At 39.9% G+C, this 26,077-nt stretch overlaps 1 protein-coding gene across 1 annotated transcript; it reads right to left on the bottom strand.

Moving 5' to 3' along the window:
* Window positions 1–3,084: 3,084 nt before the first annotated feature.
* Window positions 3,085–24,945, bottom strand: LOC136259617 (low-density lipoprotein receptor-related protein 4-like). The gene is made up of 31 exons (XM_066053095.1): window positions 24,705–24,945; window positions 24,429–24,551; window positions 24,142–24,261; window positions 23,030–23,176; window positions 21,202–21,318; window positions 19,731–19,880; window positions 19,542–19,670; window positions 18,414–18,533; window positions 18,026–18,160; window positions 16,792–16,923; window positions 16,529–16,648; window positions 14,400–14,523; window positions 14,177–14,289; window positions 13,922–14,075; window positions 13,452–13,852; window positions 13,271–13,402; window positions 12,937–13,124; window positions 12,640–12,845; window positions 11,303–11,694; window positions 10,918–11,061; window positions 10,196–10,625; window positions 9,006–9,151; window positions 8,405–8,827; window positions 7,878–8,316; window positions 6,149–6,573; window positions 5,790–5,912; window positions 5,400–5,543; window positions 4,840–4,927; window positions 4,566–4,632; window positions 3,722–3,751; window positions 3,085–3,599 (listed from the first exon to the last, which is right to left on the bottom strand). Exons 1-31 carry the CDS (start codon window positions 24,841–24,843, stop codon window positions 3,294–3,296), a joined length of 5,907 nt encoding a protein of 1,968 aa, XP_065909167.1. The 5' UTR covers window positions 24,844–24,945; the 3' UTR covers window positions 3,085–3,293.
* Between the last annotated feature and the right edge of the window lie 1,132 nt (window positions 24,946–26,077).

The raw sequence follows: 26,077 nt of genomic DNA, 5'->3' as shown, positions 1-26,077 counted from the left end.
ACTGGATGATCAAGTTGTCCCTGTGGGAGTAAAGTACAGGAGAACAGCATATTTGATGGGTCAATTGTTTATGTGCAGGAAAAGATATTATGATATAACATCTGGGACTTGATCTCACTCAATGATAATTAGATTGTATAGGGAAATTGTTTGACATTGCTTGATGCATTGAGATTATTACAATGGACTTACAAGGAACTTCAATGTAAGAAGTTCATAAATGATTGGAGAAGTGATGGTTATATTGATCACACAATTTATATCACCAGATACGTGTATACAGCAATAACAGTAAAAGTAATTCACTAGTGTTTATGACACATACTGTCAATTAAGGCAATTAAACTCCAGGAGGTAATTTTCTGCAAGTTATGATTAATGCAGGACAATGAAGTGAATCATTCCTTAGACAACATGAAAACATAAGTAGCTAATTCCAAGGTCATTTTATGCTGAACATAAACCACTGTGATGCCATTAAGGTGTGAGAAGTAATAATGATCATACAAAATTATCTAAATAATGCTGGTTTGCTCATAGCTACATCAAATGACTTTTCTTCAAGCCAAAAATTAATGGTTGCTACTTGTGAACATTTACAGCGATGTGTATATTGTGTGGAACTTGACCATCAACAAACTATACATCCGTCTGAGTCCTTGGGAGTCTAATCACCTCTGTAGAATGCACCCTCAGCAATCTTGATCATTGCACGTACAGGAGACCAATCAAAATCTGCTGTATACAACACGAGCATGTCACTGTAGAGCACATTATTGTCATGGCTTTGTTTGTTGTTATTGATTTAGAACTGTATCCTTATGTAATTGGTGGCAGACCCATTTGGTGGTCAATTCTATTGTATTGCATTGCATAAAGATGATTGAATTTCTGATCTATTGCAGTTTAACTGGTCTGAGAGATGTCTCCTTTCTTGGTTAAGGCTCTCCAATATCCAGTCCCCTTGACAGTTATGTGCTATAGGGATGCGGCGATTATGCTGGCATAATAGGTATGTGTGGGAGTCAGGAATTATGCATTTGAGGTGATTAAAAGCTTTGACAGTAGGAAAATCTGCAGATTGTACAGTTCCGTTAAAGAAGATCGAAATACTCTAATAGAGCAGTCAGAAATTCTAATAGAACAGTGACTGTCGCTGAATATTATTTACTCTAATAAAGCAGTCACATTGAAATGAAATACGCAACCAGCTAAAGAATTCAAGACTATTTGAAGCTTTATATCAAGGAAAATGGTCTGATACAGAATAAACTGGCATTATTAGCCAATTATGGTGGCATAATTTTGGGAATAATGGGCAATTCTCAAAAGCATAATGCAAAATTTTTGGAGCATAATAGCCTCATACCTATAGTATATTCACGTTGAGCTGAATCCTGAAAAACAGCTAAAAATAAAAAATGGATTTTTTCTCAACAGAGTTAACATTTCAGCAAACCAGATGATTATTTGCAACAGCAAAGGTGTCAACAACAGACATGTATGGTTTGGCTCCATTACAAGTTCGGGAAAGGGCTGTAATGGATACTGTACTTATATGGCTTCCCATAGGAAATGTATTGTGAAAATTTTGATTGGCCATAAATACTATGTCAAACATTTGAACAGAAAGATTTTGAAATATTTTTAGCGGGTCAAGCAGTACTACAAATGAGCCAAATTTCAAGATCATGTGTAATTGCATCATCCATGAGTTATTAAATGTTTTTGAGGATTCAGCTCAACGTGAACATACTATAGTGCTATACTGATGTTCCATTTACATCTGATCTGATATCTAAAGCCAATTTGTTTTTTTTTGGATACAAGTGGTAAATATGAGCTAATTCAATGTACTTTCCGTACCTGGGCCTGGGGTTACTAGCTCTGTCTATGATCTAATACTGGAGCTAGTTGTCTATAACTTTGCAAATTGTTTTGATAATATAGCTACTAATTTGTCAGTACAAATCAATAATATCCTTACTAAAAGCCATCAGTAAAAGAAACCTGACTACTGTGGGATTTAAACCATGTGCACCGCTTCCTCATTCACGCATGCTGTTTTAGAGTTTAGCATGCAATTTATGGCTTACAATAGCATCTATGCTACACTATTGACTAAAAAGCTATATTGGTGGCATATATATACAAGTTATATCTCTCCTGGGAGGGACGTAACTTGTATACAGTGGAACCTCTCTTAACAAACTCCCCGAATTAAGGACACAGTAGAACAAACCTCCATAATAAGGACAGAAATTTTGGTCTCAACAGGTCTGGTTAATACATTTTTTACCTCTAAAAGAGGAAAACCTCTTTTACAGCAAAAAGTGGCCAAAAATTCTGGGTCCCAAAAGGTCTGTAATATAGAGGTTCCACTTTACTGCCTCCATTTCTCATTAATGCATTCCTGAGCACTGACAGCAGTGCCATTATGGCATCTATATACCTTCCCTTCGTCATGGAAACATTGAAAACTTATCAGAATGACTTATAAACCAGCATGCATATAGGAACCATTGTAGAAGTAGTTTAATCAGAGTACACCTACAGTTACACAAGACAAATAGCTGGGATAAAATACTTTAATAGAACATTCACATCATATTTCTCCCAAGTTGAATTTGGGTGCATTTTTATTGTGTTGATCTGGGCACTTCTTATGAAGTTAGCCATGAAGAAAAAAATTTTTTGTTGCAATTAGTGATGGGTATGGATCACCCAGACTACAGGAGCTTTGATTATACACAACCCCACAATAGGTAAACTAATTGGGGGTGGTATGATAAAGGTAAGTGGAAATGTGGCTCATCTTGTAGGTATTACAATGTACAGCAATAATATTCAGCAGCTCATATACAATAATAGTGGGAGTCCCAAGTCTGTGTTCACCAAACAATTAATCTACACAAGTTATAGTTGCTCTGTTAACAAACCAAGACATTGTCTTCAGATGTTATACTCAGATCATAATAGCTAGCATGACCATGTAGCCTTCTAAACTGAATGTAGTGTATTAAATGGTTATTTGATGTGAGCCAGTTCTTGTAGTGCAGACTCTAGATTATGATAATCACATAATTCACAAGAGTAATAGGTAATGAAATAGAATTAATGAAATCTACATCTTGGTGTAGTAGCAAAATATATCCCAATACAGTTACACTGACATACACACATACAGACAACACAGCTCAGCTGGTACAATTCAAGTGGAATACAAAAATAATAGAATACACAATAACAACTTTATAGTAGGACATTAAGTCATCATGGCTTGAGGTATTATATTATACAAAACTAGACTTGCATTCGTAGACAACTTTAGCTGGTTCTATTCTGACCATAGCTTCATGTTCATTGGGGGTTTGTGGGGAGGGCGGAGTACCGGGATTGACATTTAGGTTGTTGGCTTTCTCGTTGATTGTCTTAGGGCAGAGCCCATCCATTTCCTTCATTGAGCGGCGACCTTTCTGCACCAGGGGTGGAGGGTGGGAGTTACATACTCCATTGGCAGCACTCTCAAGCTGTTTGGTGGTTGGCAGTTGATCGATGTAATTGTTTGGCTTATCAGTCCAGCCATTCTGTGACTCCTCCTGCAGCAAAGGGTAGGACAACGTGACAAAGTGGAAAGCAACAATATGTTTGTGGTAAGGAACAATACAATTGGGGACACAGACACAACACACACTGCATTAATACACATTTATGCACTCACTGGTAGTTTTCTGCTGCGGAATCGGCCATACTACATACAACAGAATACAGTAACATTAAAGCATACTACAGCATTAGTGTCTAGTGCACAGGTCAACATAAAAGCAGTTAGCAATTGAATGACAACTATTAGTAAAATTGAAAAAGGACCTAAACAGTATTGCAGCAAACACATAATACATTATGTCAGACACCTTAAGGACCTTATCAGAGCTACCATATATAGCAGTAGGGCTGGGATGAAGCTTCAAATGTTTTATGGGTTTGATGGGTTTGATGGTTAAGTAAACTTCGAATTTTAAAACTATCCTTCAAAGCTTCGAATGCACTCATAACCTTCGAAAGAACAACAAATAAACGTCATCGTCTTTATTGCAACTGCTTATTCATCTTGGGAAATCAATGTTTGTCTTTGCAATCATTCATCATGTGCCAAGCCCACTTTAAACCATCGCAGTTTAGCTTGCTACCATATTCGGTGTATGTCTATGCATGATTGCAGTATAGTGGACACTCCCATTTGCAATCGATTCATTGTGTCATTCAGTACTGTTACTATGCATTTTCCAAATGCTTACAAACTTAGAGAGATAAAACTTAAGAAGAATGTGCATAAATGCAAGAAAACCTGTAACTAGAAAGTTGCCACCAAAGCTTCAAATGTTCAAACATTTTATTAGCGAACGTTTGAAAGTAAATTTCACTATTCGTCCCAGCCCTATATAGCAGCTAATTGTCAAGGATAATGGATTGCCACCATTCTTCACGCGTAACTGAAAATCCTAAAAAAATCATGAAAAATTTCCCTAAAACACTCCACCATACGATATCACACAACAACTCACCACAGCTAGTAGAGAACTGGTACTGCTATCACGAGGACTAAACCTACCAGGTAATCTCCCTTTGTATCTGTAAATAGAGAAAGAGACACACACACATAAGGAAGTCACTAAATGAGTTGTACAATGAGACCCCCTCCCCTCATTATCCTAACACCCATGTACCAGAAACTATTCAGTGATGTGACTGTATGGATAACTAAAGCCTACAGAGCTCTCAATTACTCTAACAGAACACACACATGGCTACTGCTAGTGATCACATGATCACACTCACCTTACTACACAGTAGATGATCATGATGAGGCCAAACAACACTAACCCGGCCATGACAGCTAGCACGATGAAGGCTGCAGTGAAGTCATCTACAAGAAGCAACAACACAACATGTCCACCTGTTGAGGGGTGTATCAGTGTGTGGTTATACTAACAATATAAGAACATTGTAAGGAGTTAGACATTTGTGCTGAATCAGAGGAGGTTGGTCACGCGTCATCACTCATCTTGTGATCTCAAAGAAAAGGTTGAACTAATTCAACATTCACACTTCTTAATATTTTGAAAGACAGATTGTATGTCCATACCAGAGCATCCCAGTGCCCTTACAAACCTTCTCAGTACAATGCGCTGCTTTCCTAGCTGCTAAACAAGCCTTAACACCTAGAATGATGCTTAGTTGCATTTTACATCATAGGCTTATGAGGCGTGACCAACCTCCTTCGGTGCTGAATACATCAGTACATGAAGTGTTGTTGATCTGGCCTCCTAATATGGAAGTCAGAACCTTAACTGATTTATAATAGAAGTAGCCACAACACAGTACATCACTTTTGGTACCTGAAGAGCTGCCTCTAGAGGAAGGTGGTTCGGGTGGCTTTTTAGTCTTGATAGGAGTGATGATTGTTTCAGTTGGTGACACATGATGGGTTGAGGGATGAGATCTGACAGTAGCTGAAGGAGTAATGGTGGGGTCTGGACAAGCTGTGAAGGTGATAATATCTTCATAGTCATACACTACACACTGTAACCACATGACCACCATTATATCAGGTAAAAACATGGACAGTTTCGCCAAGTATAATTAGTGTTATCAGGTATGCATTGACTGCAAAGTTGGACCCATCATAGATGATACCTTATTGTACAATAAAACAAGCACACACACACACACACACACTACACTACATTACACTACACAAACACACACACAGAGGCTACACTTCTCACCATGTTCAGTGCAGGATTCCACATTGTCAGGGCAGGCACATTGACAGTGGGTGTGGTTACTGGGCAGACACAAGTAGGGACATCCTCCATTGTTGAAGGCACAAGCATTTCGATCATGAATACCTGTAGGGAAATGGTAACTAGAGTGAACTGAGCAATCTTACAGGCTTCTATATGGCCAGCTTGTAACCAAGAGACTTGAGGCAAAGGCTGTCCTGTCCCTTATTAATCTGAATGATTGTTCAATTAGGGTGTATGTCATGTTAGAGTATATGAGCAGTTGCTGGAGGGTTCAGGTAACAAGGGTCAGGATTTAAAGATGATACATTACACACTTGTTAGTAGACACAATACAATACCTGAAGGTCTGTTGTCCCTCCTCACAACAGCAACATCCATCGGTCTAGAGGGAAGATTACGCAGTATGGACACGTTCACTGTGGAAATGTTACTATTCCATCTCCACAAACTGTAGTCGTGAATATTCCATGATGTGTAGTACACATCTCCATTCCCATCTAGCCCCAGACCGAAGCAGTAGGTGATATTACTCAATAGCACACGATGGCTGGCACCAGTAACACTGACGCTTTGAAGCTTATCAAGATAACCATCCACCCAGAGTAGCTCATTTGTGATGTGGTTTAGTTCTAATTGGTTTGGCCAACTGATCTTACAATTCTTGTTGTCCGTCAACTGTAGAATGACTTGTTTGTCTGTCCCATCCATGTTGGAGGAGTGTAGACTAGCATCACAATGTGACCAATCCAACCAGAATATCTTACTGTATGAGTAAAAGGGAAAGAGCTTGCAGTTAAGTCTCTGAAAAATGTACCATACAGGTACTAAGAGTTGATGAATACAGCTGGGTAGACTACTTCACCAGTTAACGCTACGTCACCATTAATACAGCTGGGTAGACTACTTCACCAGTTAACACTAGGTCCCCATTAATACAGCTGGGTAGACTACTTCACCAGTTAACACTAGGTCCCCATTAATACAGCTGGGTAGACTACTTCACCAGTTAACACTAGGTCCCCATTAATACAGCTGGGTAGACTACTTCACCAGTTAACACTAGGTCCCCATTAATACAGCTGGGTAGACTACTTCACCAGTTAACACTAGGTCCCCATTAATACAGCTGGGTAGACTACTTCACCAGTTAACACTAGGTCACCATTAATACAGCTGGGTAGACTACTTCACCAGTTAACACTAGGTCACCATTAATACAACTGGGTAGACTACTTCACCAGTTAACACCAGGTCACCATTAATACAGCTGGGTAGACTACTTCACCAGTTAACACTAGGTCACCACTAATACAGCTGGGTAGACTACTTCACCAGTTAACACCAGGTCCTCATTAATACAGCTGGGTAGGCTACTTCATCAGTTAACACTAGATCACCATTAATACAGCTGGGTAGAATACTTCACCAGTTAACACTAGGTCCCCATTAATACAGCTGGGTAGGCTACTTCATCAGTTAACACTAGGTCACCATTAATACAGCTGGATAGACTACTTCACCAGTTAACACCAGGTCACCATTAATACAGCTGGGTAGGCTACTTCACCAGTTAACACCAGGTCCCCATTAATACAGCTGGGTAGACTACTTCTCCAGTTAACACCAGGTCCCCATTAATACAGCTGGGTAGACTACTAACACCAAGTCCCCATTAATACAGCTGGGTAGACTATTTCCCCAGTTAACACCAGGTCACCATTAATACAGCTGGATAGACTACTTCACCAGTTAACACTAGGTCCCCATTAATACAGCTGGGTAGACTACTTCATCAGTTAACACTAAGTCCCCATTAATACAGCTGGGTAGACTACTTCACCAGTTAACACTAGGTCCCCATTAATACAGCTGGGTAGACTACTAACACCAAGTCCCCATTAATACAGCTGGGTAGACTATTTCCCCAGTTAACACCAGGTCACCATTAACACAGCTGGATAGACTACTTCCCCAGTTATCACCAGGTCCCTATTCAACAAAGCCAAGTAGACCACTTCCCAGGTCCCTGTACACTACACACCCAAACACACACACTTGCTCACTCACCCTTCCTTAGGATAGACAGTTATACCACGAGGTCTACCCAGGTCAGTGCTTAATAATTTCTTCTTGTACGACCCATCCAGCCGGGACACATAGAGAGCTGATCTGTTCACCACATCTTCATCACCTTCAAACTCCGTCCAGTAGAGGTTACCTCCTATCCAGTCTACTGCCAGAGAATTAGACACCACATCTTGAACTATCACTGTCGGGTCACTGCCGTTAAATGCCACCCTCCCGATAAACCTCATCGTGGGGTCACTCCAGAAGATGTACCCAGTGAAGTTATTGATATGGTAGTATTGCAGTGCAACTGGGTTGTGTATTCCTGGTAGTAGTGTGGTCTTGTCATAACTGCCTGGAGTATCCAGAGAGATCTTCACCAGTGATCCATTAACATCCTTATCAAAGGACTGTGCCAATACCAGGAACCCAATAGGAGCTATAGATGGGAACATTACAACATTTAACAACAGTACACTCCCTCCATATCAGGATCACATGATTCACACTAGATCACATGATCTTACCTTTATTACAGGTGTTTCTGTTAGAATCAAACACTATACCAGTAGAACAGGCACAACGGTAACCACGACTACCCTTGTTCGGCAGACACAGATGACTACACTCATGTGATTCAGGGTTACAAGGATAGTCATAATTGGCCAAGTGTTCGTGTTGGTCACTACTAAATATGGAGATGTCACCCATAGCTTGTCGGGGGAACTGTATCACAGTGTTCATACTAGAACCAGTCATCTTGTCAACACTAGAGATGTTACCACTGTTCCATGTGCTCCAGTAGACACGATCTGTAGTGACACCTATACCATTAGGATTGGTGAGGCCTTCCAGTAACACTCGTCTATCACCGCCATCAATATCCACCGATATTATTGAGGGGTTACCATTACGATCTGAATTAGTCCAGTATAACTTAGTGGTGTCTCCTGTAACAAGTGGAATACATTAACTCAGTTGTACAACCAGCAATCACCATCAACAAAAATCTAAGCTAAACCCTACTTGCATCCTTAAGTACCCACTGCCGCTAAGCCCTCCCTATGAACTAGACACATTTTACATTTAAGCATCCACTGTTACTAAGTTCTCCTACTCAAGACATACCCTGGTAATCAACAGCAAGATCAATGGCTTGACCAGCATGGTGTCGATCAACAATAACCTTCAAATTTGATCCATCAAGTTCTGATCTCTTGATTACAGTTCTGTGGCCTTGATCAGTCATCTCCCAATCAACAAAGAACAAATACCTGCCACCAAAACACACTAGTAATCACAACATATAGTGGTCCCAACTCATTGGGCCCTGACAGTATAGCAACACAATGCAAAAATTGTGCAGTTTTTCATAAAAGCATGAAATTTTCCACATAAGTAGTAATCCTCATGACAAAAGTTTTTGATATAGTGCCATTGCAGATTTGACCTTTGGTGATCTTTATGGCCATTTTTATCTTGAAATTAGATTTTTTTTTGTTGTATATCTCCCTGAAGCATTAATTAACTCATTAAAACATGATACCAATATAGAGATCTTGTTAAACGAAGCAACTTGGTTTTTATTTGAAGTTAATAGATGATTTCATTCCAAAATTATATTACCTATGAATTTTGAGATGATTTACATCCCCATGAGTAATTTACACTCCAAGGGCAGGCAAACTCAATTTTGGAGATAACAAAAAAAACAAAAACAATCATAACTTCAAAACAGAATTACCTATTAACTTCAAATAAAAACCAAGTTGTTTCGTTCATCAAGATCTTTACTTTGGTACCATGTTTTAACATGTCAATTAATGCCTCAGGGAGATAAAGACAAAAATGATCAAATTTCTGGACAAAAATGGTCAAATCTACGATGGCACTATATCAAAAATACATGTTATGAGGAACACTGTTTATGTGGAAAATTTCATGCTTTTATGAAAATGTGCATGTGATTTGGCTAATTTTTAGGGCTATGCCGCTATACTAGGAGTGTGTCATTGAGATAATCAAAAAGTCCAGTTCATTCATTTACATACAGAGCCCTGTTCAACTACTCTAATAGAATACACACATTAAACAAAATACTTTAATAGAACAGTCATTTCTACTGTTCGGATAATTTGTTTTATTAATGGCCAAATAATGGAGGAACTACTGCAAACACACACCATATCTCTCATAAGTGACAATTTCAACCAATCAGTATACAGGCCTTGATAAAGAGGATACATGATGGGGTTTGTATTAAATTAGTTTTGCATGTATAAACAGCCAATGCAAAAGTTATAAAAGTTATAATTCACCTGTTCTTAATATCCAGTGTGATGGCTCGAGGTCCACTCAGCCCATCTCTTACAGTCAACAAGACACTCCTCACATGTCCATCATACGTAACCACCTCAACATATCGGTTCTCAAAGTCAGTCCAATATACCTTATGACCAATCCAGTCAAGGGCAATACCCTCATATGCTGTACTGCCAGTATGACTGAACCTCTCGGATGATGTGCTGGTCATGTGAGCTATCACTTCAGTATGGCCAGTATGCTGAGAGCCTCGTAGTATTCTATTGGTATCCACCCAGAAGATGTCCTCACTGATGGGATCAACTGCGATTGCTACAGCGTTGGTGACATCACTGATGTTGATATGCATGTCCACAGGGTTGGCTGTGTTAAGGGTCATCTTGCGTAATTGTTGAAATACTGAGAATACAAGATAAGTATCCGGATCTGCAATGGAGACAGTACATTGACATGTACAGCTATTGTACACACTGCCTAGTAAGTAGTCACTACCCAGTTAATAAGCACTACAGTGGAACCACAGTTATTTGAACCCCTTGGGATCAGGGGTGGTTCATAAGGCTGAAAAGTCCACACCTCTGAAACTGTGTATAAGTATTTATATATCTGCATTATCAACTACCCTAATAGAACAGTCACTACTCAAATAGAGCAGTAATTTTTAGTTAACTGATAATCTGGATAAGTGGGATCTGAGTTGCAGTTACTAGTCACATACTTTCATCACATGTTCTGTTATCTCTCATCAGCCTCAGTCCAGCATTACAAGCACAACTAGCCACTATCCCATCATCTTCAGATGCTCGGAGTAGACACAAGTCACTACATCCTCCATTGTTGATGGCACAAGGGTTGGATGTTACTAGAGGTGAATGAGTATTACATTGTAAATGTAATTCAGTGTTAAGTAGCTATTCCAAGCCTCCAACTTTAACTGCTCGTAACTCCTGTAGTTACAAGCGGTTAAAGTTGGAAATTGGAAAGGAGACCATCACTTAAATACCAAAATTGTGTAACAACACATTGCAATATATAACAACACTAAAGTTTCAACAAGACCATAGACTACTAGTTTTAGACTGTCATACAAAATGTGTACTCACTGTTTGGTCTGTTGCTATGGACAACCACTACTTCCATCATCCAGGCTAGGTTGCTATGCAACACCAGCCGATCTTCTCCAGTGATCTTGTTAACTCGTTCCAGTTTCCGTGACTCCCAGTCTGTCCAATAGACGTGTTCTTTATACACTGTGATACCAAACGGATGCAGCACCATTTGACTGAGCAGGGTGCCACGATTGTTCCCATAAAAATCACAATACTCCAGTGACTTGTTGTACCCATCTACCCAGTACAACATATCTCGCTCATAGTCAATAGCAATCCCGTTAGGCCAGGCCAAGTTGGTACTGACAATTACTGAGCGATTAGTACCATCCATGTTAGCCCGTTCTATCTTGGGAGTAGAACCCCAATCAGTCCAGAACATCAGTCTAGTGAGGTAGTACAATCAACTATGACTACATGTGATCATATCAGCACATACATAATACATGTGTACCGACTTTTTGAAATGTATAAAATTATGACAAACTTTTTTACAACTTTTGGAATTTGCACATATACAGAGTGAACATTTATTAATACACAACTTTCTGTAACACTGGCAACACAGTATACAAATACACACAATGACATATACAAGCACCTCCTAATACACAAGCGCCCTTATTAAACAAACGCCTCCCAATTCATAAGCACCCCTTATTATACAGCACAAACACCTCCTAATAAAAGATATGCACACTTTTACAACTGAAAACAATACGTGACATCACAACGTGACGATGGCGAATGAATGTATTGTAAGTATGCACAGAAAGTGTGAATTGCAAAAAGTAGACCAGTTACGAGAGTTTCTCCAGAGCAATAGATTCTTTATGTGTATAACAGAGTAACTGGAAGGAGGAGCCCCATCGGTAGCTCATGTGGCAAGTTATAGTCCAAGCTGCATTTGTTACCCACACTTTTGTATGGGATTCATGATAGTCATTAACAGTCAAAAACTCTTGGGTACATCAATAATCTCATTATATTGATCATTTTTTGTTCAAATAACAAATGTGCATATCCTCTGTTAATAAGCACCCCGGTACAAGCACCTCCTACCATACAACAGAAAAGTTGGCTCTGATGATAACAAATACAGGAGAGCAGTAGAGTGGTGCAGCAACACCACTCTGCTGTTCTTTTGATGTGGTAAAAGGAATGTATATAATTAACAAATTGACTTTGATGTTGGTAGAAAATTGACAGTTTTACTGCTCTACTTTATTTTGCTGGGGAAAGCTCTGAAATATCAATAAATCACAGTTATACGAACTTTTAAAATTCACCGCTATTCCATATCGTACGGTGATAAACAGTTACTTCCTTACCCTTTCAAAGGATGTAGAGCTAACCCTCTAGGTTTGTCCAGCTTAGTGTAGACCAACACAGTACGCAGGGTCCCTGCCATGTTTACCACCTCAATACGATCAAGATAAGAGTCCGTCCAGTAAACCATGTCATTGACCCAGTCAACAGCAACATCAACTAGCTGTGATCCCGGCCCTGCCATTGTCAAGACTCTCTTGTCAGTACCCTGAGGAAGAGAAAGACATTGCCATGAATCCCTCTAAACCATGTAATCAGGTCTCAGTATACTGGCTACAAATCCTAAAGAAACTCCCCACCTCCAAAGAAGCTGTATAAATAGCAGCATCTGTGACATCACACCAAACCATCCTCCTTCTTGTCCAGTCAAGTCCAACGGCATACTTCAGGTCATTAAGTGGTAGTACAGTGTCATGGTAACAACGATCATCCAATGAAATCCTCCGAATATCAGTAGAACGTGTAAACAACAAATACTCCATTAAGGCTAATTAGAGGAACAACATGCGGTTAATTGATTTGATGAATTACATTATTTTGTGAAATACACAGTGTACAGTATAAATACATGTTGCTGATGATATAAAATAGTAATACATTTGAGACTGACAAAAAGACTTAAAACCAACTCACGCAGGCAATTCTTGTTGTTGCTATCGAGACGACGTCCAGTTGGGCAAGCACAACTGGTTCTCCCAGGTGATGAGGCACTTAGCAAACACAAGTGGCTACACCCACCGTTGTCAGGGAAACAAGGGTTATCACCTGTACACATATGTAACACATGACCATAAATGTTCTAAATAATGCTCACCTGGTTGCTGTAGTGATGGATGTACAACCTTAATTCCCATCGTGGTTACTGGAGCTGTCTCTACTATTCGTGTTGCATTGTCCATTGTCCCTGACAATCTGCCCACTCGGTACACACCACTTCCCTCCCAGTCGGTATAAAAGATGTCATTGCCAAATGAGGCAATTGAGAATGGATGAAGCACTTTTTGCACAAGCACTTGTCGGTAGCTTCCATCAAGATGTGATGTCTCAATGATGCGTAGCTTAGCGTCAGCCCAGTACAGTCTCTGTCCAATCAAATCGATTGTAAGTGCATTAGGCCAGATTAGCCGGGTGCCGTGTATGACTGTGCGTTGAGTTCCATCCATTGAAGCTCTTTCGATCCTGGCATTGATACCCCAGTCTCCCCAGTAGATGTGTCTATACAAGGGAACAAGATAATACATGTGTGTTCTATTAGAGCACTATTGCACTGTTACAGCAACATACCTGTTGAAGGGGTCCACTACAATGGGTCGAGGGTTGTCGATGTCGGCACAGAACAATCTTTTACGATTGCTACCATCTAATTCGGACACCTCAATAACTTTAGTAGTACTGTCCGTCCAGTATAACTTGTCAGTAATCCAGTCCACTGCAATACCTGTATGGGTAACATGGAGTAATGTAAGAGTGGACATGCAGACTACCAGACAGACAGGGCTAGCAAGCTTACGAGCAAACACACACAAAGACTGCACAAACCTGTTGGTTCCTCCAGTCCACTTCCAATAACAGTGTTAACCATACCAGATCCATTGAGGTAACCTCGTTGTATCGTCTTCTGGAACACATCAGTCCAGTACACATAACCCAACCTGTACCATAACAACATAACATTACAAATATCTTCTCAGTATAAAAAGTACAACTGATACACTTATGGACAAAAACATATACACAGGGACAAACACACATACACACAGACCTGTAATGGAAATCCACAGCTATGGAGTTATTCAACAAGGGCACGACCTCCTGATTATGTTGACCATCAGTAGAGGTGTGCTGTAAACTAACTCTATTGGAATACAACAGCCAGGCATCGCCACCTGCAGACAACAAGGGATGATCATTACAACAAAACGCATAGCAATAGTAACTAGACAGATGCTATCAGCATAATGGGCCGAGCCTGTGTAGTTGTAATTATGTTTTTATGATTTTTGTGACAGTATGACATTGTTTCTGTTCTGTAAGTAGTGAAGTAGTGGCAGTCATTACAATATTGGAACATGTTCATTCAGCAATGAATAATGGGTTAATTTTGAAGGGGAAAATTTCGAAGAGCGGCTAAAATAAATTTTGAAAGTATAATTTTTTTTGTCATGCTGAGAGCCACTAAAATTATTTTCGTAAGTGTGCATTAAATTAAGTGAAGACGGTGACCATGCGCAATGGTACAACTGAAATTGAGACATTCATTAGGCGTTATTGTATTGGGACTGGTCCACTATAGGAGAGGTGGTTTTGCCAATGAAAAATGGGTAATCCTCACTGTCAATTTGCTGTGGGCGTGGCCATTGCAGCATCAATAAAAGCTGGCCTAGGTATGAAAAGAGATATCATGTATTTGATGATTTGTTCTGTATTTCTTCAACCCAGGATCAGCCGACCTGGAACAAGGCAGCTTTAATGTGTTTGAATAGTTAAATTTTTGTAGAAGCTATGTTTTTCAAACAATTCAAAAATTAAACTCCTTCGAAAATAATCCGTTATACGGTAACTGCATCAATATTACAATTAAAATCAATTCATAAGTTGAAGCATTTACATTTCGCTTTATGCGCCTATCAATGTAATGTCCGACTACCACAGACACAGGCTGAAGGTGGGGGAAGGTCGGGGATGGTGGGGGAGTTGATCCCTAAATTTCCCGTGACTTCACTAAAGAAAATCACTGAGGCAGCAGAATTTAGGAAAGAGTATCTCAGGTGCTAGCTACTACTTTCATACTAGAATCCACTCGAACTAACTCATTGCTAGGCCAATGCCACACAACTGTACAAATCCCCTCCTAGCTACAGTATTCCCAGGGTTTGCAAGTTGAGACTTGGTCGGGGTTTGCATCGCCAGTACTTCCCCAGTAGGTGGAGAATTAAGACTGCGTAGTTAGTTCACATGGACATGGTGAATAATATGGTAGCTTTTCACCACTGTCGTCACTAGAACTATCATTGTCATCACTAGTACTATCAATGTCATCACTAGTACTATCAGATAGTCTGGATTATCACTGTGAAGGTGCACATTATCTTGGAGTTGTGAGTTTGTGCTTCCACTGTTATCGAAGATTCCAAAACATGTGGACAGCCTCTTAGATAGCTGGTAATCATTCCTAATCTCTATCCATTGTACAAGTCTTCGTTTACAGTACAAATAAGGAAATTCGGTAATCTACACCATTTAATGAACGATGACCATGTTTGATTGTAAATTGCCATGTAATGGACGGTGACTCATAGTTCTTTCGCTAGTGTGGGGCTCGCTCATGCTCACCCCAACAAGTGTAGAACTGACAATAGCTAATAACAGTCCAGTACTACCTCTCAGTGTAGTGGTCCCAAGGACAACATGAGATGTGTGAACAATAACACATGTTACAGCTCTTACAATAAATGGCACAGGGACATGACATATTTAGTAAGCAATTTCTCAACTACATGTAGTATTTGGCCAAAACAACAGCAGAATTCCTCCAGCAGGTTACACAGTGATAAAGCAACAATTGCATATCAACTTTCAGCAAAAAAGTTATTACCAACAAACCATGAAATATCCTAACAATGTTATTACAGTAGTGTGCTCCAGGGTTATACCCAGGTATACCTGTGACTAGTGGGGGGATTGAATATATTAAAATACAGGTAAGGACAAAAACTGGTCATACATGTACTCACTGATCACAACAAGGTGATCACTAGCACAGGTTTGTCACACAAGTCAATCAACATTGACATCTCTGTATCTGTGTCAGAGACCTTACAAATCTCCACAACACATAACAAAGCCTTAACACCAGGTATAGTGTGACCAGCTATTCTAATAGATGCTTACTTTGACTATGACAGTGTGGCCCATCAGCCACAAAACCATCCACACAGGAGCAAGTGTAGTTACCAACAGTGTTACTACACAGTTGAGCACATGGGGTGGATACACTGCACTCATCAACATCTACACAATGATGTAATATGATGTAATAGGTAGTCCACTTTCACAGATAAAATAGTATAGTAATATATTACCATATATCCTAGGGCCACACTGTATAGTTACAATACTATTCAATGACACTAGGATGGTTTCAGCTGACTCACCATCACATGTTTGTCGGTTGGAATTGATCTGGTAGCCATGATGACAGGAGCAGAAGTGACTGGTGGGCGTGTCATGGCACAGCTGCTCACAACCACCATTATCCAGCTGACATTCATCGATATGACGATTAACTAACAAGGTAGATGTGTGGATTATAGTGGAACTACCTAATTGAGGACACCCCAAGGCCCCAAAGTATCCCTTAGTATGACATCCACATTTCAGAGTAGACAAGTAAAGTTTAGAACTGGAAGGAGCTTCAGGAAGAAAGGAAGGACCTCCTGAGCCTTACAGTACCAAGTGGTCCCATCATACAGGACTACATTATTGTGTACACAGATGATAATTCAGTGGAGACCCAAATCCTAGCCTGTATCATTCTGAGGTTTCCTAACTGTTTACAATTGAATTTGCTGATGATGTATGGGTTGATGATGTCATAATGTTACCATGGTTATGGTATGTAAACAAACACCAAAGACTCCATTGGACACACCACAAAACTCTTCCTACCTTTGAAAGATGATAAAAATATATACCTGGTTATAAACATGGGTTGGGCAAAGTGTCATCTAACATCAAAAGAAAAAAAGAACCATTTAAAATTCTAATACCAAGTGTACTGTAGCCACAAAATAATGTTCCACAACTCTTACAACAAGCCACAATCACAAGTATAACAACAGGTACACTGTGGTTGTGTCCTTGTTTTGTGTATCTGTTGCTACTTGGTATGACACAGCTCAACAGCTGACAAGTAATTTTTTGAACTAATGCACTTTCCCTTCTAATCAGTATTGTAATCAACCATCCTTGACACACAGAGGTGGAACAGTTTACCAACAGCACCATGCTACTGAAGTGTTTAATAACAAACTACAATATCGATAGCAGCCAGTACCACACACACACTAGAATAAACTAAGACAGTTAGTTTGATAACAAATCTATTGATAGCCTCGCTGGTAGGAAACATGAGCTAAAAACTACAAAACAACAGAAGAGTAACACTAATTGTACTGTTCCCCCCACTGGGATCACGGGTATTGATATTACAATATGGTAGTCTATTGCTGACACAATACCCCCCCCCCCCCCCCCCCCACCCCATGGCTTCCGCCAAACCTAAAGTGATTCCACTGCTGGTGGAGCAGCAGATGTCTAGGATATGACTAAGAGTTTAAATATTTATTAAACACCCTGCAAGGTTCCCTCCCTGAGGCTATTACTTACAGCAGTCCTGCTCATCAGAGCCATCAGCACATTGTGTGCGGTTGTCACAGTAATGTTCTCCAGACAGACAGCGACTGAAGTCAGTACATTGGAACTGGTTGGGTTGGCATACCTGACGGACCTGGATGAAGTTCTCTATAGGAGAAAAACAGTCACTTAATAAACTACTGTACAGATTATGTACACAGGTACACACTACACATTACAATAGTATGAGTGACACACACACACACACACACACACACACACACACACACACACACACACACACACACACACACACACACACACACACACACACACACACACACACACACACACACACACACACACACACACGACTACAATGAACACAGAGAGAGACATACAGACATACACACAGACATACCACATGTGGGTACCAACTCATCGGAGCTGTCAAAACAATCCGGGTGTCCATTACACACCATCATACCATCAATACATTCCCCAGATGTGCACTGAAACTGGTGTTGATGGCAAACTGGATCTGCAGGTGAGGTAATAACATAACTGACAACTATGTCACCTCCACATCACATATAGCATACACTAACATGTATGCACAGTGAACTATGTTCTCTTCACAACTATGACTCTATTTCACAATAAACCTTGCAAAGGTAAATCAGACTCGTGAGGACCAAACCTTTTGAAAGCCTGTCAGTATTATAGTAGTACTGGAGAGTACTGGATAACAATAGGGGACCTTTAGCTGCTTCTGTTTGTGTTCTCAGTTGTACTGATCTAATCATAGCACCATTCCAAGTCCTGGGAATACTCTACCACATTATACACAACCTTCACATCTCCTTTACAGTATGCCATACATTATCTGCTACAAGGCACTACAAAGTATCGTGATGGACACAACTACACAGTCAGTTAGCACCACAGACGAGGGATTATGTTAAACCTGTTTCTGCTTGGCTGATCATGTGGGCACACACTACACTACATTTCCAGCAGCTGCACCCACAACTACATGATGGTGTCAGCAGCAGCCAGTATAGCCAGTGTACAAAAAGTAGCTAGTGGTCTAATAAGAAGTGTATCAGCAGTGACTGTGTAACTAGTGGACTAATTGTGTGCACTCAACTGTCACCTTGACTAGCCAACACAGTACAATCTGTAGTGAACGGTGTAGACTGTTTCTTGTGTGAATATGTGCAGAAGCATCCCTCTTGATGGAGATCTGTCCTTTGCATTGCCCTTGCAAGCCAACGAACAGGAATACTATACATATACACTTCATGCTATGAGACAGAGTTATTACCCTGATGTGATCATCAGATCCAAGTAAATTATTGTCCAGGATGTTTAAACCCTCCCAACTGGCTTGAAACAAGTTTCAAATTTTATTACTCAGCTAATAGCTAGCCACTTTCTATGAAGGAGTTGGGAAGTTGTCAGACAGGTTGTCCTGCAGTATGTGTGCCCTCTCTGTGTGTGTGCATGCGTGCGTGTGTGTGTGTGTCTCTCTCTCTCTACAACTTACCACAATTCAGCTCATCATTTCCACTAACACAGTCCACATCTTCATCACACCTCCACACTTCAGGTATACATTCTCCTGAAGTGCATGCAAACTGGCCAGGCTGACACAACGGTGGCGTAATGCCCGGATCTTAATAAAAGACACAATGAGGCTTACAATAGCAGTAGTACACATACACAACAAACATACTACACATCTGCTCATCCAAGCCATTGTCACAGTCAGCTTCACCATCACACACCCAGGAGAACATGACACATTGTGGAGTGGTCTGGGAGCTGGCGTTAGTCCCTCTACAGTCAAAATCTCCGATAGGACAATAAGCGACGGTAATAGCAGCTGTGAAGATTAAAGTATCAAATATAACAGTAACTACAATGTGATTACCGTACACTACATAGAGTATTAAGAGCAGTGTATGCAACATTATCTCAAATAAAAGGCATAATGATTTCAAACAAGAACAAAATACATCCAATATAAAGGCCACAATGGCTCTAAGTAAGTGGCCACAATAGCTTGTCAAATGAGCAGCTAGTCTATGCTATAAGTCACCAAGTTAGTTGATGCACACAGGTCTCACCAATCACACATACAGGTGCACACATGTGAAGTATCTTTGTAATATCGATTCTACTAAGAACTATGAGGAGATGTCTGGCTATACCTAGGACATTCGTCTACGTTGTTCGCTATGTAATTATCTTATAAGGACAGCTCTTACTAGCTATATGCTTAGCATACTGTATAGCGGGTTTTTATCACGAGGAGTTTAATCTCGCGTTTTGGGAACTTTGCAATATTAAAATTTGCGGCATATTTTATCATGTGGAGTTTTGTTTACCAAAAGGTTTTTAACGTTCCACAACAAACCAGGTGCTTGTTTGTACATAACAGCTTGCTGATGTTTTGTAACAGCTCAAGCAACTGATCAGTTGCTCGTTCCCCTACACAACATGTGTTTCTTCACTAAACATCCCTATTCGTTTCCTAGCAAACTTCAGGCGCCTGCATCAATTCATCATGGATAAAAGCATAGATACAAAGAAACACGGCAAACATAACAAATTTCACTGCTTTCCATCTTGTACGCGAATACTTATTATGACGAGTAATAAATCCGCCTCGCGAGATTAAGTGTCGCATGATTTTATGTTCGCAAGTAAATTTGGCCGCGAGAAAAACCCGCTATACAGTAATAATAATAATTCTATATCACCAGGACTATTGTGAGTGTGTGTGTGTGTTAGTTATTTTGTTTACTTGGTGTGCTAGACCACTTATTGTTCATGTATTATAGCTAACCACTCAGCCTCACAATACAGCCATTCACATATAGTAGTATATCAGTGATGAACGTGTGATCAATGTTCAGTTTTGTGTGGAGGCATTTGTGTAATTTTACTGAAATTAGTCAACAGTAACTTGTCCTAGTATAGCAGTAGTGTAGGTGGCAGTTCACCACTCATTATGCCATGACAAAACAACAGTAAACCTTATCTCCATTGTGTTGTAGATGAGGTTTGGTGGTTATTCCATAATTAACACAGAAAGGTGTAGGCCTTCTAACTTGTGTTAGTGTTGTTTTAAGTTGTTAATGTGTTCTAGTTGTATTGTCTGTAAACATCACATCAAATTTTCTACATTAGTTGAGACTTACTACAGTTAGTTTCATCAGACCCATCATCACAATCATCTTCTCCATCACACCTCCAGTTAAGTGATATACACTTCTCGCCTGACTGACACATCAACTGGTACTCCCTGCACTCCACAACTATAACAGCAGGGAATAGATATGGTGGACCATTGTGTGGAGATGTTAATAATTACACTGTTTCATGACCTGTTGTTACCCATAGCAACAGGGTGGTATCATTTGGTAAACAATGATTGGCAAGGTGTTCCTTGTTGAAGAAAGCTCTTACAAAGACCATTAACATTAACATGGCAAATACACACAAAAGAGGTGTACTATTGGCACCACAAAACAGAAGCTGTGGTGGCCTTGCTAAACAGGTGGCTACAATATAGAGATGGCAGTACCACTAACAGGCTTCACACTACACCTTCTATGGAGACTATTGGTCAGTAGCAAATTCTTGAGGTACCACAATTGAAGTATTATCACACTGGAATGTGAGGTGAAGCAGCTGGTCCCCTACTGCCCACCATTTTATGTCCTTCAATTACTCATGTAGCTCAGTGTAGTTAGGGTACACTAGCTGGGCTGGATGGACAACACATACTAGTTGATATATGATTCATAACACCCTACACATCTATACCCACACAGAGTATCATCAAGCTGAAATGTGAAACTGTCTACCTGTAGGGCCTACATGCAATGATACTAGCATTTAAATGATTAGCTGCTACAAAACAATTCTATCGCCACACAGTGAAGCAAGTTTCGATCACACACGGATAGAGGTCGTGTAACCCAAAGTTCCACACAATACTACTATGAACGAAGAATTGGACATTTGTATGCCCACTTGACACTACGTCACCAGGTCCTATTAACAATTGCAATTGGCTACACTGGGACAATGTGAGTAAACTTTACCACAATACACACTGGCAAAGAGCAAAGCAAAGCCTCCGGCAGCTGTGAAAAACACAGCTACTGTCACCCAATATTGGGATGCCTGTACATCACTCAGGCACTGGGACAGGATGCAGGACTGTCAGGTCTCACGGAGAGAGACTGTGAACCTCAAAGGTCTATAACAGCCCCAATACTGCTTAGCAAGACTAACACAGCTGGGCATTTGCTTCCCAATTTACACCAGATACATACACACACACACACACACACACACACTACACTACACAAGTGTAGGGCCTCCATTACGCCAACACACACTATTGAAGACATGAATTAATTTGTTCCCATATAATTGGTCCAATTAGTGGTCACACAGTAACAAAGTTACCAGTAACACTTCACTGGGTACAAACTAGCACCTTCACAACAAGAAACTGATACTGTGCAATGAATAAAATACAAAAACATGAGCTGGCAATTAAAATAGTTCACATGTCACCATAGTCTAGTGGACAGCCCACAAGAAAGACATACTAGACTGTTGACTACTGTCAGTTGCAAAGGTCAGCATGTGCTAAACAAACTATCAGTTTCACCATTAAGGAATAAAACGGTTAAATGGAAAACCACTTGAAGGGATAAGATGTAAATTAATATTAACATACCTCGACAACCACATAAACACAAATATGCACACAAGACATTGTGGCAGCCAAGTTCAGTTGCATGGAGCTGGACTTGTTGGGCCAAAATTCTGTCGTTATATTATATATAGTACAGGTGTGAGCCCCAGCTTAGTCCTTTAAGAGAGGTCCACTATATACACACACACATGTAGTCACTATGAAGAGGCTGATCATTGTTCTTGTGGTACAGTGTCCTTTATTTGGGGTGTCCTTTACAGAGAGATGCCTATGGTACAGTTGGGACTACTTACCACAGTCCTTTTCATCAGAGCTTTCACCAGAGCTTTCATCACCATTGTCATCATTACAATCATTATCTCCATCACATTTGTAACTAGCTGGTATACAACGACCATTAGAGCATCGGAACTCATCATGGTGACAAGGTCGTTGTGTATCTGTATGGGGAATAAGAGCAAAGCTAATATTGCAGCAGTAATGACCCAGCCAGTAAACAAGTATACAAGGCTTATGACCTGTGAAATACATGGATACACTTTTGGGGACCAACCACAGCAACCAGTAATGTCCAGGTAAATTTATACACTAAGAGATAATTTAGAACACTATCTAAGTATCTGGATTATGTAGAAGTCCTCAATTGTCTTCTGTATCCATAAAGTCCTATTTGTGTGTGAGTCCAGCATGTTTTGAGATAGCAAAACACTACAAATTATTACTTCTACACCAGTTATACTGACACATAACCACTACTGGCCTAGTACATTACAACACCTACTAATTGCTTGTTAAAATGAGACCACCTGTTTCTAATATGTATATTTTAGAAAATCATATTACTAGCTGTTACTTAGAAGTCATCCTTTTTGTTGTGTTTACATGACATTGTGCACTATAAGACTTGTGGAATTGTAACATTTCTCCTCAAACTTAATTTCATCCCACTCCTACTCAATCCTATACCAGGTCTGATAACAGATCACACCACACCAGTCAGTGATAACAGTTCATATACACACTTCATATGATATCCATTATACTTCCCAGAACACATTACTGTAGCAGTATAACAGATTGGTATGGGGTGAATTGGGAGCAGTGTATATAACCAGCACTACAAGTTTTCCAATCCTATATGTGTAAAACAAATTTTGAAAAACCTTTTATCATCAAAATCATATCCAGTTTCTAAGTGATATAAAAACTCAAGTCAGAATACAATTCATACTTTGATTGATCAGATTTACACACCACACCACACCACACCACACCGTTGACACTGATCAATACAAGTAGCTAGTTAGCAAAATAAACTTGATGTAATTATTTCATTTTCCTCACAAAGTTCTTCCAACCAAACTCCCTCCCTCCCCATCCATTACACAGTAGTTGGTAGACTTACCACAATCTTGTTCATCTGAGCCATCAGAGCAGTCTCTGTCACCATCACATTTCCAGTGTAAGTTAATACAGTTGCCATGTTGACTACATTTGAACTGGTTATCACTACAGGTTTGGTTTTCTGTAAACAATAGTGGGATAATTCAGCTGCATGATGCGAAATCATAAAAATGATCAACTTTAAACACTTAACCCTAGCACCGCCTATATTTCATTGTCACCATTTTGCTATTCAGTTATACAGCACAGTAACCCGTTACATTACTCCCTACAGATTTGTCAACTTACGGCAATCCTGCTCGTCACTCCAATCCAAACAATCGTTAGCGCCGTCGCACAGTCTTGATGCGTTTATGCAGTGTGAATTTGGGCATCTGTGAGGTGTGCCGAATCGCTCAATTGCAGCACATTCTGTAACAACAATATCAAGTATTATAGCAGCTGCAGCTCCTTCGCAACTTTGCGGCATACCCAATATTTTACACTAAAACGTGTTTGGTTTTTATTCCCAGCTTTACACTTACAACATTAATACAGCACAAAGGAACATTTACTAATGCTCACCCGGATTCTGACCAACTGTTCCAGTTGGTAACAACAACGTACCCGCCACCAACAAAATTACATACGATATTAGCCACGAAACTCTTTTCCAGTGTGTTCCAGTGTCACTGTTGCTGCTGCTGCTACTGCACGGCAACATCTTGTACGATAAATAACTTAGCGAGGTCTCCACCTGACCGCTAATAAACTGCGCAACATGATCACTCGATACTACATAAGGGGAGGGACAGTGATGGTTGGTTGTGGCAGTTTACGAGAAAATCCGGATACCTGTGCGCGAAATTAGAAGAATCCTAGCGGGTGGCAAAATACTTCGGAGTATTTCCTCACTGAGGGACCAGGGCATGTGTGTGGTTTGTAGTGTTGGGAAGTGTTCTTGTCTTTGGTTGTGTTTTATCACTTGCTCACTTCGCCTTCTTTGACACTGCTTGTGTTAATGCCAGTTGCAAGCATCACGCAAATTCCAACTCAAAGCGATAATACTTTACAAGTCTTTTGTTTATTAGGGCATGCCAACGAAGTGCAAGTGCCCCCACAATGTACAGTCAAGGACAATGATGTAGTTCTGTTCGTCTGTGTGTATGTCAGTGGGTGACAGTTTCACTGACCGTATGAAGCGAATTTATTGCCTAAATGTGTTTGTGAAACTCCACGATGGCTGTTAATTCATTTGTGTTTGTGACTCAGTGTGTTGGTCTGTGTTGAAAAGCATTTAAATTAGCAGTTATTTCTTCCTCATCTAATTATTGTTTGTCATCAATCACACTTACAGTGATTTGATATTCATACACATCTGATTATTTGTACCATTGAACAATGTAATAAAATAACCTGTGGAGATTATTGTTATTACCAACTGATATACCTCTGTAAGGTGATTGGTTAAAACTATAATTTGTTGTAATCTGAAATGGAAGTATATGAGTAAACATGTCATCAAACTGAACATGTTGTCCCTTTAAGTGACCATACAGTGTCCAATAGGCAAACACATGGACATTATTATTAACCTCAATGTTAGCTGTATTTACTATGCAAATGCATGTGTTGGGCTACAGAAGTCCATTCTGTAAACACAAAGTTGAAAAGACAAGTTGTATACTGATAATTATCTAAGTACAGAAGCTTGCCCAGGTCTGAAAGGTTGTCGAGCCATTAATGGCAGTGTAGCTATATTTACCCATTGATAGTGGGAATTATCATATATTAATGCTAGAAGGAGTGAGTTGTGAATATCCATCTACATTACACTGGTAGGCAGTGCTATCAATATATGCCTTACCAGGTGGAGGATAGAACAATTCCACGTGAAGAACTGATATAAATTATGTCATCTATGTGATGTTGTAAACGTAATGTTACTGTATGAATAT

Source organism: Dysidea avara, chromosome 7 (genome assembly GCF_963678975.1).
Source record: "Dysidea avara chromosome 7, odDysAvar1.4, whole genome shotgun sequence".
NCBI classification, from domain to species: Eukaryota; Metazoa; Porifera; class Demospongiae; order Dictyoceratida; family Dysideidae; genus Dysidea; species Dysidea avara.
This window is presented reverse-complemented; position numbering and strand designations above follow the sequence as displayed.

Coding starts and splice junctions, on each gene's coding strand:
- LOC136259617 (XM_066053095.1), bottom strand. CDS start 24,843: ATGTTGCCGTGCAGTAGCAGCAGCAGCAACAGTGACACTGGAACACAC. Junction 14,076..14,176: donor TGGACTGGAGGAACCAACAG/GTTTGTGCAGTC, acceptor TTACCCATACAG/GTATTGCAGTGGACTGGATT. Junction 12,846..12,936: donor TTTATACAGCTTCTTTGGAG/GTGGGGAGTTTC, acceptor TCTCTTCCTCAG/GGTACTGACAAGAGAGTCTT.